Source organism: Vicia villosa, linkage group LG1, assembly GCF_029867415.1.
Source record: "Vicia villosa cultivar HV-30 ecotype Madison, WI linkage group LG1, Vvil1.0, whole genome shotgun sequence".
Taxonomy (NCBI): Eukaryota; Viridiplantae; Streptophyta; class Magnoliopsida; order Fabales; family Fabaceae; genus Vicia; species Vicia villosa.
In genome coordinates, this window is record NC_081180.1 from 117,974,745 (window position 1) to 117,990,411 (window position 15,667).

General features: G+C 34.0%; 1 protein-coding gene across 1 annotated transcript; it reads left to right on the forward strand.

Annotated features, from left to right (window-relative positions):
- Positions 1–12,262: 12,262 nt before the first annotated feature.
- LOC131643962 (putative pentatricopeptide repeat-containing protein At1g02420) lies at positions 12,263–14,539 on the forward strand. The gene has a single exon (XM_058914337.1). The coding sequence runs from the start codon at positions 12,374–12,376 to the stop codon at positions 13,868–13,870; it is 1,497 nt and encodes a 498-aa protein (XP_058770320.1). The 5' UTR covers positions 12,263–12,373; the 3' UTR covers positions 13,871–14,539.
- Positions 14,540–15,667: the final 1,128 nt, after the last annotated feature.

Sequence of the window (15,667 nt, forward strand, 5' to 3'; positions counted from 1 at the left end):
AAGGGGTGGTATATCCAGAACAGGATTTATGGTAGGTGGAGAGGAAGGAATGGTTAAAGGAGAAGATGGAGGTGTAAGAACATGGACAAAAACAGGTGATTCTGATGTGGCTTTTTCTGGTTCAGGTGTAGGGACAATCTCTATTGGTGCAGCTTCTGAACAACCAGCAGGAACAGAATTGGGTTCAGAAATGCATATACCTTTGGAACCTCTCAGAAAGGCTTTGGCCACATCCTCAGTCTTCTTCTGCTTCTTACTCTTCGGCTCTTCAATAATCTTTGTTTTGCCGCTAGCGATTTCTTTTCTTCTGACATATGCCAGAACTTCTGGTTGATTCTCAGCCTCTTGAGAGATATTTTCTTCATCAGATTCTTGAATAATCATCTTTCTTTTTCTGATTTTCTTCTTCTCAACAACTCCAACAATCTCAGCATCGTTATTTGACTTCTTCTTCTTTTTCTCAGCTTCCTTCTTTTTCTTCTCAAAATCAGCAGAGACAGCCTTAGCAACATTTGCAATGACTTCTTCTGGAATCACTTCTTTATTGGTGGTAGCAGCAGGATGATCAAACTTTCTTTTGGTCCTTTCTTCCTTCTTACGATTCACTTTAATAGGAGCACCTTTGTCTTGATCTTTAAGACTCTTATCCTCTTTTTGTGATTTCAGATACTTAGTTCTGACTTCAGGTACCTCACTATTGAAGAAGGTTTCAAAGTCAGCTAGTACTGGTTTTCTTCTGATTCTTGTTCCAGCTAGAGGTTTAGGAACTTTGAGGATAGTGTCAATTATTTTCATCTTCTTTAGAGAAAACGCATTCAGACAAGCTCTAGAGGTGACAGCAAGGTCTTTGATAATACCTTCAGACTCCAGACTCTCAACAATCTTGGAATGCACCAGAAGATTTGTAATAATTCTACCAAAAGGAATGATTGTTCCACCATTTTCTTTTCTGAAGGCGTTTCTGGAATCCTTTACTGCTTTCCACATATGGTTGAAGATAATGTAAATCGCATCAACCTTCTTCTGAGTGGCAATACAATAAAGAATATACCTTTGATCATTACTAATGAAATCCGAGGCATGTGTTGATTTCCTATGGTAGAAACACCCAAGAAGGATCTTTGCCCAGATTCTGTAGACATCTCTCAATTCCTTGACATATTTTGTTTTCTTGACATTTGGATAAAGAGTGGATAGAACATCTCCCATATCTGCCCTTTGATCCAACTCAAAAACCCCTTCAGGGTTTTTCAGGTCAAACATCATTCTTAGGATGTTTTCAGTAATAACGACAAACTTTCCATGAACGAAAGAAATTATAGATTTTGGAGCAACCACAGCATGTACCCAGAACTCCTTGACAAGATCCGGATAAACTGGACCAACAAACTCAGCGAACAACGAGGTCCATCCTTGAAAGATGATGTCTTCTTTAAGGTGGAATTGGTTTTCTTCAAGGTTGTCAAAGTCAACCATGAGTTCACACAGAACTTCCAATTCATCTTTAGGAATGGAGCATGCAACAACAGGAGTGAGTTGCAAAGTTTCTTCTTGGAGATGATGAGGAACAGATGACTCAGCATTTTGGGATGAGAAGGCAGCCATAGATGCAGAATGAACAAAAACAAACAAGAAGAACGGACTGGGTTTTCGATTAGGGTTTTTAGAAAACGGCTAAGAACTTTTCAAACGAGAGAATGCAAGGAGAGAGAGAGACAAGGGAGCGAAAAAGATGTAAGATATGATTTGAAAAGAATATATAGAGACGGATTTGAAAAGGAAAATAGTAAGAAATATAAATTGAACAGTTCCAGAATCAAAGGAAATCAATTTTATTAAATGATGAGTGACGTGAGGAGAGAGAACGTGGTAAATGAAATGATTTAAAACAGTTACCTAGGTCGGCGTCTTTTCAACTGCACGCTTTGTACAAACCGTACAGACACGTGTTCACCATCAGATAATAGATGACAGCTGTAGACTTTACGCCTTCAGATTCTGATCACTGCTTCTGATCTAATCAAGTTTCTCTTTTGGAAACACTTCTTCTGAAGTGTGCTGATATAAATCTGAATGATCTTCTGATCCATTGCTTCTGATATACACAGCTTCTGGAGGTTCACTTCTTTGTTCTGCAGCTTCTGATAAGACAAAACTGTATCTGCGGAAATTCTTAAGCTCTTTGTTTCATCAGAAACAAGTTTATCATCAAACCAGATGTTTATTGATTCGTCCACAATCAATATTTCAATATTGTATATTCTGTACCATTTAGAGCATTCAGAGTAAACAAGAACGAAACATCAATGCCTTAGAGACACACAAAACAGATGGTTCCAAGACTAATAAGCTTCTTTTCTGAATTCCTACAAACATAGATTCTTCAACAGATTTAAGAACCAGAACTTGGAAGACAATCTTTCTTCCCTTCAAGTGTTGAGATCAACTTGAGTCCAGGAGACATGTCATGTTGACTTTTATCTTCTTTGTCACCAAGAGAATCTGCAAAAGAAATAGTCTTTTTCTTTTGTACCCACATTTTCTTGGGTCCTTTCTTGTTAGATTTTTTCAAGTTCTGATTGAACTTGGGTTTAACATTGTAAGCAATAGGAGGAACAGCATGATAATTCTTAATGTGAGTTTCATGATATTTCCTAGGTTGTGTCACATGCTTTTTGGTGTGTGTTATGTGAAAACTTTGAGCATGTGAAGTGTGCCTAATATCATGGGAGTGGCCATACTTGAACTGATCATACAATGGCTTGTATGTGATTTTCATTTCATCAACAGGTTCAAGTTTGTATGGGGTTTCACCCTCAAAACCAATGCCAACTCTTTTGTTTCCAGACACAGCATATATCATAGAAGCTAGCTGACTTCTGCCAATACCTCTAGATAAGAACTTCCTGAAACTTAAATCATATTCTTTCAGAATATGGTTTAGACTAGGAGTGGATTTTTCTGAATCAGAAGGAGATCCAACATTATTGGATAATTTTAAAAGTTTTTCTTTTAATTCAGAATTCTCCAACTCAAGCTTCTTTGTTTCAAATTCAAATAGCTTTTTCAGCTTTTTGTATTTGAGACTAATCTGAGACTTGAGTTCCAGAAGTTCAGTTAGACCGGAAACTAACTCATCTCTAGTAAGTTCAGAAAATACCTCTTCAGAATCTGATTCTGATGTAGATTCTGATTCGTCATCTTCTGTCGCCATCAGCGCACAGTTGGCCTGCTCATCTTCTGAATCATCTTCTGACTCATCCCAGGTTGCCATAAGACCTTTCTTCTTATGAAACTTTTTCTTGGGACTTTCCTTCTGAAGATTTGGACATTCGTTCTTGTAGTGTCCAGGCTCATTGCATTCATAGCACATGACCTTCTTCTTGTCAAATCTTCTTTCATCAGAAGATTCTCCACGTTCAAATTTCTTTGAACTTCTGAAGTCTCTGAACTTCCTTTGCTTGGTCTTCCAGAGTTGATTTAGCCTTCTGGAGATCAAGGACAGTTCATCTTCTTCTTCAGATTCTGATTCTTCAGGATCTTCTTCTCTAGCCTGAAAAGCGTTAGTGCATTTCTTGATATTTGATTTTAATGCAATAGACTTACCTTTCTTTTGAGGCTCATTTGCGTCCAGCTCTATTTCATGACTCCTCAAGGCACTGATAAGCTCTTCCAGAGAAACTTCATTCAGATTCTTTGCAATTTTGAATGCAGTCACCATAGGACCCCATCTTCTGGGTAAGCTTCTGATGATCTTCTTTACGTGATCAGCCTTGGTGTATCCCTTGTCAAGAACTCTCAATCCAGCAGTAAGAGTTTGAAATCTTGAAAACATCTTTTCAATGTCTTCATCATCCTCCATCTTGAAGGCTTCATACTTCTGGATTAAAGCTAGAGCTTTAGTCTCCTTGACTTGAGCATTTCCTTCATGAGTCATTTTCAAGGACTCATATATGTCATAGGCCGTTTCCCTGTTAGATATCTTCTCATACTCAGCATGAGAGATAGCATTCAGCAAAACAGTTCTGCATTTATGATGATTCCTGAAAAGCTTCTTCTGATCATCATTCATTTCTAGCCTTGACAGCTTTACGCCACTGGCATTTACTGGATGTTTGTAACCATCCATCAGAAGATCCCATAGATCACCATCTAGACCAAGAAAGTAACTTTCCAGTTTATCTTTCCAGTATTCAAAGTTTTCACCATCAAATACCGGCGGTCTAGTATAACCATTGTTACCGTTGTATTGCTCAGCAGAGCCAGATGTAGATGCAGGTGTAGGTGTAGACTTTTCACTTTCATCAACCATCTTTTACTGAAGCGTTTTTCTCTTCCTGAATCTTTTCTAAACACGGTTAAGTGCTTGCACCTTAGAACCGGCGCTCTGATGCCAATTGAAGGATAGAAAAACACTTAGAAAGGGGGGGTTTGAATAAGTGTAGCTTTAAAAACTTGACAGATAAAAATAAATGCACAGTTATTTTTATCCTGGTTCGTTGTTAACTAAACTACTCCAGTCCACCCCCGCAGAGATGATTTACCTCAACTGAGGATTTAATCCACTAATCGCACGGATTACAATGGTTTTCCACTTAGTCAGCAACTAAGTCTTCCAGAGTCTTCTGATCACACACTGATCACTCCAGGAACACTGCTTAGATACCCTCTAAGACTTTTCTAGAGTCTACTGATCAACACGATCACTCTAGTTACAATCTGCTTAGTTCACTCCTAAGACTTTCCTAGAGTATTCTGATCCACACGATCACTCTAGTTCCTTACAACTTAATGTAATCAATTCTAAGAGTTTACAAATGCTTCTTAAAAGCGATAATCACAACTGTGATATTTCTCTTAACGTTTAAGCTTAATCTCACTAATATATTACAACAGCAATGTAGTGAGCTTTGATGAAGATGAAGATTCTGAGTTTAGATTTGAACAGAGTTTCAGCAAGTTGATATTCACAGAATAGATGTAAAATTCGTTAACCTTGCTTCTCATCAGAACTTCATATTTATAGGCGTTGGAGAAGATGACCGTTGAATGCATTTAATGCTTTGCGTGTTCCGTACAGCATCGCATTTAATGTTATACGCTTTTGTCAACTACCTCGAGCCTTGTTCACGCTGTGTCTACTGACGTAGCCTAGAATAGCTTTTAACGTTCCTTTTGTCAGTCAGCGTAGCTTGCCACTTGTACTTTCTTCTGATCTGATGTTTGTGAATACAACGTTTGAATATCATCAGAGTCAAACAGCTTGGTGCATAGCATCTTCTGATCTTCTGACCTTGAAGTGCTTCTGAGCGTGATACCATCAGAACTTCAGTGCTTCTGTTCTCTTGTTCTTCTGATGCTTCCATAGACCCATGTTCTGATTCTGCTTCAACCATCTTCTGATGTCTTGCCAGACCATGTTCTGATGTTGCATGCTGAACCCTTTGAGACAAAGCTTCTGAGCGCTGAATTATGCGTACTCTTTATATATTTCCTGAAAGGGAAATTGCATTGGATTAGAGTACCATATTATCTTAAGCAAAATTCATATTATTGTTATCATCAAAACTAAGATAATTGATCAGAACAAATCTTGTTCTAACAATATTGTCGGATCACTATAATACAAGTTATTAGGTAAGCAACTCATTATACAAGAATACTTAATTGTATGTTATCCGGTGAAGAAAAACTATGCACCAAAAGGAAAATTCTCTAGTATAACAATGCAGGGGTGCATAATTCTCCAATTATAGCAAAGTTAATTGTGATGGTACAAAATTGAATGGTAAATTATTTGAAAAGTAAAAAAGATAAAATTGAAATATTTTTAAAATGAATGGATAAGAAATAAATGTAAGGATATAGGATAAAATTTCTCCATGTTCTTGTTCTACTTTTTCTCTCTTTATTATGAAATTAATGTTATAGAAAGAAAATGTCGATGGAAGTTAAATTGAAAATGGAAGAATGAAATTAAACTCTTTTAAAAAAAAAAAGGAGAAGTTAATAATTGTTCTAATTATCAATAACTTTTTAAAGATAAAATTAGAAAGAAAATAAGCTACGTATAAACATATTTCCTTTATATATTTATCTATAATCTATAATATTATATAATGCTATAATATATATATATATATATATATATATATATATATATATATATATATATATATATATATATATATATATATATATATATATATATATATATATATATATATATATATATATATATATATATATATATATATATATATATATATATATATATATATATATAGATAAAATACTTCACAAAATTTCCCACCAACATTTATCTTTTTTATAGTAATAATAGTAATATTAATAAAATAATAATAATAATAATAATAATAATAATAATAATAATAATAAAAAGAAATTTAATATTTTATTCAATTGAGTAAAGGTATTATTTAATTATATAAATCCATCCACAAAAAAGTGGTTAAAAAATTGAAAAAAAAAAACGATCCTCTAACAATTCAATTTCAAGTAATTGATCAAAATTTACGAATATCGAGTTCGGTCGGTTCGGTTAATTGACGAATATATTTTAAGATTGTCAAAAAATTAGAAAGTCGAAAAGTAATCTGGTCCGAGCGATTTACGAATATCGAGTTCGGTCGGTTCAGTTAATTGATTCATTCATTAATGTTAGAATATTTTATAGACTAAATTACAGTTTTTGTCCTCCTATTTTTTTCGATTCACAAAATTAGCCCCTATTTTAAATTCAAATTGTTTTGGTCCCTCTATTTTAAATTCAAACAGTTTTAGTCTCCTTCTCATGTTTTTTTTAAAGAAAACCACTGATATTTTCATTTTTTAACTTATATTTCTATCTACAAAGTTCAATAATAGATTGATATTTTCCTATTTTAACTTATATTTCTATCTACAAAGTTCAATAATAGATTTATTTACGATGATTTGTCATATTTTACAAATAATTTTTCATTTAAAAAGTAAAAAACATCGTTAATTTTAAGTGTAAAAGTATGAAAGGGGACCAAAACTGTTTAAATCTAAAATAGGGGGACCAAAACTGTTTAAATTTAAAATAGAGGGGCCAATTTCGTGAATCAAGTAAAATAAGGGGACCAAAACTGTAATTAAGCCTATTTTATATTAATTTGGAGATCATATAAATTAAGCTTAAATGCACTTTTCGTCCCTGTAAGTTAGCGAGTTTTTGATTTTCGTCCCTGTAAGTTATTTTTTTTGTTTGAGTCCCTATATTTCACTTTCGCGTTCGTTTTAGTCCCTAAAATCAAAATCCGCGGGAAATTTCACAGGAAAATCCGCAGGTAACCTGCAGATTTTGGCTTTAGGGACTAAAGCTCAAGCAAAAAGTAAGATATAGGGACTCAAACCAAAAAAAATAACTTACAAGGACGAAAATCAAAAACTCGCTAACTTACAGGGACCAGAAGTGCATTTAAGCCTATAAATTAATATAAAAAGATATTATAAGATATTTATAATACATTAAAAAATATTATAAGATATATATTTATAATATTCTAAAAAATATTATAATATATATTTATAATAGTCTAAGAGATATTATAAGATATTTATAATATTTGAGAGATATTATAAGATTATAATAATATCTTTTATTCTAACAATTAAGAAGAAATGCTTTGGGATTTGTTATGGATCGATTTGTTGGATTTTGGCGATTATAAATGTGTATCTCTTATGTTATTATAGTGTGACAACTTTAGAGCTTTAGATAAAAAGGGAGAAATAAGATTTTAGGGAATTCCAAGAGAAAACTTAGAATGACAAAGGTCTTTAGGAAACCTTTGGAGTTATCTAAGGAGATTGGGAAATAATTCTAAACACCTTGGGTTTGAGTGATTTTTTTATTGAGAGTTTGAGAGGTTGGAAAATACTGGGGTAGAAAATAGGGTTTGTTCTTTGGGGACTACGAAGGCTATTTTCTTGTAACTCATCTGTAATATCTTATAACAACTTTCTGAGTATAGTGAATTGAAGAGTTGCTCTCTCTCCCCCAGAGTAGATCGTTTAATTGAACTGGGTAAATAAACTTTCATCTTTTTCTTGCCTTATTCTTTTATATCATCTGTGTACGAATTATTATTATTGTAGACCATTCATTTTAGTTGTTACTATTCTTTTTCTCACAAATTGATACTGAATTTTGTCGCAATTCACAACAAGATTCACAACAAGTGGTGCAGTGAGCATAAAGCAAAGAGATATTGTTTATTAGTGAGCACCATGGTTAGATGGAGATCGAGAAATTTTCCGATAACAACGACTTAGGTTTGTGGAAAACTAAGATACAAGCAATTTTAATTCAAGAGAAGTTTATCGATGCTTTTAAGAATGAAGAATTGATGCCTGCATGGCTTACACAGATACAGAAGATCGAGATGTTGGATAAGGCCAAGAGTGCCTTTATCTTGTGCCCCGAGGATAAAGTTCTAAGAGAAGTCTCCAGGGAGCAAACTGCAGTTGCTTTGTGAGAAAAACTTGAATCATTGTATATGACAAAGTCTTTGGCTCACAGGTTATATTTGAAACAACAACTCTGTTCATTTTGAATGGTGGAGAACAAATTCATAGTTGAGCAACTTACAGAATTTCACAAGATTATTGAAGATCTTGAGAATATTGAAGTGAAGATTGAAGATGAGGACAAGACTTTGCTCGTGTTGAGTTCATTACCCATATTCTTTGAGCACTTTAAAAATGCCTTTCTTTATGGTAAGAAATATACTATTACTTTGGATGAAGTCCAGACGGCGGTGAAATCCAGAGAATTTTTGTTAGGGACCAATTTGTGCATATAATTGTGGTTAATTTCGTGGTTCTTAACAACTCAAACTCTAGTATTTATTCAAGTTTGCATAAAAATAGCTTAAATATAGTAAGTTTGTGTTTTAGCATGTAAATATGTGAGTATCTAACTTTTATGCTTAAATTTGTAGGATTCTTGAGTTTTGGCATTTATTGGAATTTGGAGGAAGCTTAAAGGAGGCTTTGAACCATTGAAAAGTCAGAAAATTGAAGAAATTTAGTGTCAAGCTCGCTTAGCGCAAATTGCAGCGCGCTATGGCCTTTTTTTGGAACCCTTGGCAGTAGCTTATGACTCTTGGGCTCGCTTAGCGAGCTTTGTCTCGCTTAGCGCGGTCCACTGAGTGAATAATAATTATTTTATCGTAAGCTCTCTTGGCGAGATATGTCTCGCTTAGCGAGACTTCACTTTCTAAATTTGTATAAAAGCACTTTTTAGATATTTTAGGGAGAGTAATCTATCTTGCCTTTGATCTAAACCAACCTTGTGAAGAGAAAATTTGTTTTCATCCATTTCTTACTAAAAAACAAAGATTAAGAGCTTGAATCTTTGATCCTTTGAAGATTGATGCTATCTAATCTTTGTATCTTACTTCTTGTGCAAGCTACCATGGTGATGGGTAGCTAAATTCTCTTTTGTATCAAGACAAGATGTAATCTCCCTTACCTTTGTATGTTTTCCTTTTGTTTATTGTGTATGAACAAGTTATGAATCAATATAGATGATATTGTTTGCTTTATCTTGGATTTCTATGGTTTAAATGTTTGTGAAATACAACTTTTATATCTTGACCTAACTTTATCATCTATCAAAGACTAAGTCTAGACATGGATTTAGTGTTTGATATTCACTTTGTATCAGTTTATAAATGTTATTTGTGTTGTTTGATTAGTTGAGAAATCGTTGGTTGAACAATTCGATAAAACTTGCTATACCGTTTCAGACACGGATGGTATAGACGAACGATACATGATAATATTGATTGGTAGTGAGTTCATATGCATGATTAGTAGAAGACATACAAATTAGGTTGATGAAATCAAGTCTTGATACTTCTTTAAAACTTTAAAATTTTCCTAATTTTAATCTTTGCTACTAAAACTTGTGAATGAACTTTGACAAAACCAAACTCAAAGTAACTCTAGCTCACGACACTATAAACTGTAGAACGGCGGTAATATCTCATCAATCCTTGTGGAAACGATAATTAAAAAGTACTCAAAAATACTTTCAACAAAATGGCGTCGTTGTCGGGGATTGTTGTTTATATATTGCATGCATTGCAATAGTTTATTTTGTTTTGAGTTTTATTATTAAGCTCTTAAATCTCAATTCTTATTCCTTGTGTTTTTTAATTTGCTTGGTTAGCTTTTTCAGAATTATTTTATGCGAGGAAGTGTACCTGCAGATCAACTCCTTTTTTATCCTAAGGTTGAAAGGACTGCCATAGACTTAATAGCAAAACCCGACGACGAAGACAACTAACTAAGTAAAGAAGAAAATAATAGGAAGCTTCTACTTCTTCAACTCCGATTGAAAACATAGTTGAGGAAGAGATGGAAGGATTACCACCTCCACCTCAAACTAAGTTTTCTCCATTATAGTTTTTGACAGGTTTCTCGTTTTTACTATTCCCCCTCTGAAGAAATTCTCGATCAACATTGTAAGTTGTTTTAACCTCAACTCTTCCCCAAAAACTCAACAACTCAGCGATAACATGCATTTGTATCTCTTGATTTATGCAAAATTCATTATACTTCTATGAAACTTTCTCAAGGCATTCATAACGCCTTAAACTCAAATCCCATTGTTCTTCCTTGTCATAAAAGCCTCCACTAGTTAACGATGAATGAACAACAACATTTGAACCTTCTACAATATATAGACCACATATTTTAGACCCTTTAGCAATAATCAATTCATCACGCGAAATCTTCATCACTCAATGTCCAACTCTAGTACAATAGCCTAGATCATCAAACATTCTTCAGAGGAGGAATAGTGAAAACTAGGGGTGTTCGCGGTGCGGTTTGGTTCGGTTTTGAGCATAAAAGTCATCCTAACCGCGAGATAAAAATGCATGCGGTTCGGTTTGGTTAGGTTAATTTTTAAAAAGTCATCCAAACCAATGCGGTTAGGATCGGTTCGGTGGGCTGCGATTTACACCATAAAATAAAAATGTACTGAAATAAAAAAAGAAAGAAAATAATTCATTCTTCCATACATATATTACATATATTACACTACCATAAAAAAAAGTTTTTCATACTAATTACACCAAAATAGTTCATTCTTCCATACATGTATTTTACATCAAAATTACTACCATATACTCCCTCCGTTCCTTTTTAAGTGTCGTTTTAGATGAATTTTTTTGTTCCTATTTAAGTGTCGTTTTATAATTTAATGTTATAATTTGTCATTTATGCCCTTATTTTTTCAATAACTCCCCCTCAAAATTTTCAATTAGTTATTGGAAAAAGAGAGTGTATGATTGAATTTATTTAGAAAGAGAAAAATAAATAAGGGTATAATAGAAAAAGTAACTCTAATAATCCACTATCTTGGTTGAAGAGTTTTTTGCTAAAACGACACTTAAAAAGGAACGGAGGGAGTACCATATAAGTATCAGTATCATATATTTTACCGTACCATACCATGTATTTTACATATACTACATACTAAATTACTATTATAACTCCAGTTTTCCATACTACATACTATATACAGTTTTTCATACTAATAAACTACATACTACATATACATGTATCAGATAACTTCAGTTCTAAATATTAATACAACATTACAACTTCAGGACTAAATATTATCAGTACTACATATACACCAAATGTGTCTCTAGAATGAGTGAGAGAGAAATCAGAGAATGAAGTTGAAATGTTGAATAGGAAGGAAGAATGAAGGAATAGTGAGTCACGTGAAGTGAGTGTACAATATTGCAATTGGATTGGAAATATAATAAATTAATTATAGAAATTCCAAAGTTTAGTTAAATATGCGGTTTGGTTCGGTTTGGTTCGGTTTTGTGAAATGAAAATCACAAACCGAACCGAACCGTGCGGTTCAGCCTAAAAATCATCCAAAACCATCCAAACCAAACGCGGTTTTTGCGGCTTTCGGTTTGGATTGGTTCAGTTTGCGATTTTCCTTTTGAATTGGTTCGGATACGATCACCCCTAGTGAAAACCAAAGAAAAAACCTGTCAAAAATTATAATGGAAAAAACTCAGTTTGAGATGCTATAAAATCCTTTTAGAGTGCATTTCAATTAATTCTTCCTTTAATATATAATATATAATGCAATTTAAAAAAAAAAATGATTATGCACACAAAGCATTAATAAAGTCATTTTTCATTTGTGAAAATAATATAGAAGAAACCATAACAAACATAAGGAGAAAAGAAAACACCTTCATCGATCCAAATCAGCTGCTAATTGATTTTACATCTTCCTCAACTCACCACTCTCACACTAACCAAACATCCTCAAAATTTTCAAATGTTCCTAAGGCATTTCAAATCCGAATCCCCATTCACCTCCATTCTCCCTCCAAATGCCACCCTCCGCCGCCTCTCCACCTTCACTCCAAACGACGACGTACACAAAGTCTACACCCTCCTCACAACCACCTCTTCCCCGGAAGACCTCAAACAATCCCTAAAATCCACCGGAATCTTCCTCTCAAACGAACTAATCGACCAAGTCCTCAAAAGAGTTCGCTTTGGCCACGCAAACCCCTCACAAACCCTCGAGTTTTTCAGTTACACCGGAAGAAGAAAAGGGTTTTACCACACCGCTTTTTCCTTCGACACCATGCTCTATATCCTCGGTAGAAGCCGCATGTTTGATAACGTTTGGGATGTTCTAATCGAAGCGAAACGAAAGGATCAAACTGTTATAACCCCTCGAACTGTTATGATTGTGTTGGGTAGAATCGCCAAAGTTTGTTCCGTTAGACAAACTGTTGAGTCGTTTAGAAAGTTCAAGAAGATTGTACCGGATTATGATACTAGTTGTTTTAATGCATTGTTGAGAACACTGTGTCAAGAGAAAAGTATGACCGATGCTAGAAATGTTTATCATAGTTTGAAGCATAGTTTTCGCCCGAATTTGCAGACTTTTAATATTCTGCTTTCTGGATGGAAGACTTCTGAAGATGCTGAGTTGTTTCTGAATGAGATGAAGGAAATGGGGGTTACGCCGGATGTTGTTACGTATAATAGTTTGGTGGATGTTTATTGCAAAGGGAGGGAAATTGAGAAGGCGTATAAGGTGCTCGATGAAATGCGTGAACGGGATTTGTCGCCGGATGTGTTTACTTATACTAGTATTATTGGTGGGTTAGGGTTGATTGGTCAGCCGGATAAAGGTAGGGATGTTTTGAAGGAGATGAAGGAGTATGGTGTTTACCCTGATGTTCCGGCTTATAATGCTGCTATTAGGAACTTTTGCATTGCAAAGAGGCTTGGTAATGCGTATGATTTGGTGGATGAGATGACGAGCAAAGGTTTGAGTCCTAATGCGACTACTTATAATTTGTTCTTCCGGGTTTTTTACTGGTCGTTTGATTTAGAGAGTTCGTGGAACTTGTACAAGAGGATGATGGTTGAAGGATGTTATCCGAATACGCAGTCTTGTATGTTTTTGATAAGGTTGTTTAAGAGACATGAAAAGGTGGAGATGGCGTTGGAGCTATGGGGTGACATGGTGGAGAAGGGTTTTGGGTCATGTACGTTGGTTTCTGATGTGCTGTTTGACATGCTTTGTGATATGGGGAAGTTGTTGGAAGCAGAGAAATGTTTCTTGGAAATGATTGAGAAAGGGCAGAAGCCAAGCAATGTTTCGTTTAAAAGAATCAAGGTTCTTATGGAGTTAGCGAACAGACATGAGGCTATTCAAAACTTGACGCAGAAAATGGGGGTGTTTGGGCGATCGACACAAGTTCGCGAAAGATTTATGACACCAGTAGCGGAAATGAGGGGATTGGACATCTAACCGAATATCTTAAATGAGCTAAACCATATCAGCCTAATAGATTGAATCTCCGATAGAGGAGACGAGTGTCAAAGGGAAGAGTGAGGAGAGACACAAGAAATAGGCTCATCGAAATAATACAGTATTTGGTTTTGTACTCTAGTTGTCATACATTTTACACAATAGAACTGAATTCTGGAAACTCATGCTCTAATTTATGACATTTTGATAGTCATGCCTTGAAGATCAAGAAAATAAAGAGATGTTTCTACTTCATTTCTGATATTTTCTGGCATTGTTTTTTCCTTTCAAATTGTTTCAGAAGGTCTTTAAACATTGTATGAGCTGCTCTATCATGCTTTTGACAACACGTTGAACCAAGTCGACTGATATAATAAAAGCAAATTTCTCTTTTGAAGACTCAGTTATCCTTTCTTGGGGAACAATATATGTAAAGAATGTTGCTATGGTCATACAACCTGCAAATTTTCAGTGACTTGTAGTTGTATTATCATCTAAATTTTCGCAGCCTTGTGAGTTGCATGAAGTTGAAGGATAATTAAGAAATAGAATTGTATAGCTTAGTAGTTAATTTTAAGTATTTGAACTTTAATATGTGATTATCATTTGTAAAAAAGTGTAGAAATTGTCAATAGGGGAAGACTATTAATTTTTTAGGGTTTACCATTAGAGACTGAATTAAGTATCAAAGGAGGATGAGACATTAAATGAGTATAAATTCTAGTGTACAATCTCTCTAACTCAACCTCTTTACTTTTTGTATAAATTTTGTATTCTTCAGGTTTATGCTGCTTTCATAGTTTGCAGGTCCTTCAGTTCATAGGGATTTGTTGTTTATTTAAGCGTATATCTGTATTAGATATAATCTTTTGAATAACTCTTTTTGTTGTTTATACTGAAAAATTGTAATATTAGATTGTTCTCTTAATTACATTCAAATGTCTCTGTTTAAATCTAATTAGATTAGCTCTCACATTGTTCTTTAGTCAATTCATCATTGTTATACATTCTTTTAAGTTCCTTTGAACATTGATATAATCGTGCAAATTCTTCAAAACACTTTTCAAACTTCCGCTCTCAAACCCTAATTTTTAAAATATTTTTCAAGAAGTTAAAGGTCTATTCAACCTCATCTTCAAGCAAATTTTTAGAGCATATTTTTGTTCTTTGTTTTGGGATACCCTAACAGAACAACAAAAATGTTTGGAATTTTGGATAAAATGGTGACCCTAAGAGAGAGAACACAAATGTAAGGTTGAAGACGATGAAACCCCAATTTCATGAAAGATTTGTACATCGAAGAATATAAGATTTATAATCTAGGAATTTGATCCGGATGTCACATATTAATGAGCAGGACGTAACATGGAAATTTTAACATTGTTTTAGCAAAACGGATGGAAAGGACAAACTTGAGTCAATTAGTAAAGTAGAGAGATCAAAATTGGTGTTTTTAAAGTTATAACCAATATAAACCCAACTAAAAGATTAATGACAAAAACTATTAAGCCTAAATATAATTTCTACCATTTGAGTCAACTTTGTTTTAATAGAATTTTCTAATGTTTGATAGTTGCATAATGAATTTTTAAACACATATTTGCTATAATAAAAGGAAGGACGACCTGGCAATGAATCACAAGCCACTATATATGTTGCTTGTAAGAATGTTTATATGATTAAGTTGGTGTAGCAGCCAACATTTACCGCGCTCTCCCCATCTAATTTAACATCTATAGCCTCCAAAACCAGAAGAAGTTTTCAAAAGTAGATTGCTTCAACTTCTGTCAAATATAT

Coding starts and splice junctions, on each gene's coding strand:
- LOC131643962 (XM_058914337.1), top strand. CDS start 12,374: ATGTTCCTAAGGCATTTCAAATCCGAATCCCCATTCACCTCCATTCTC.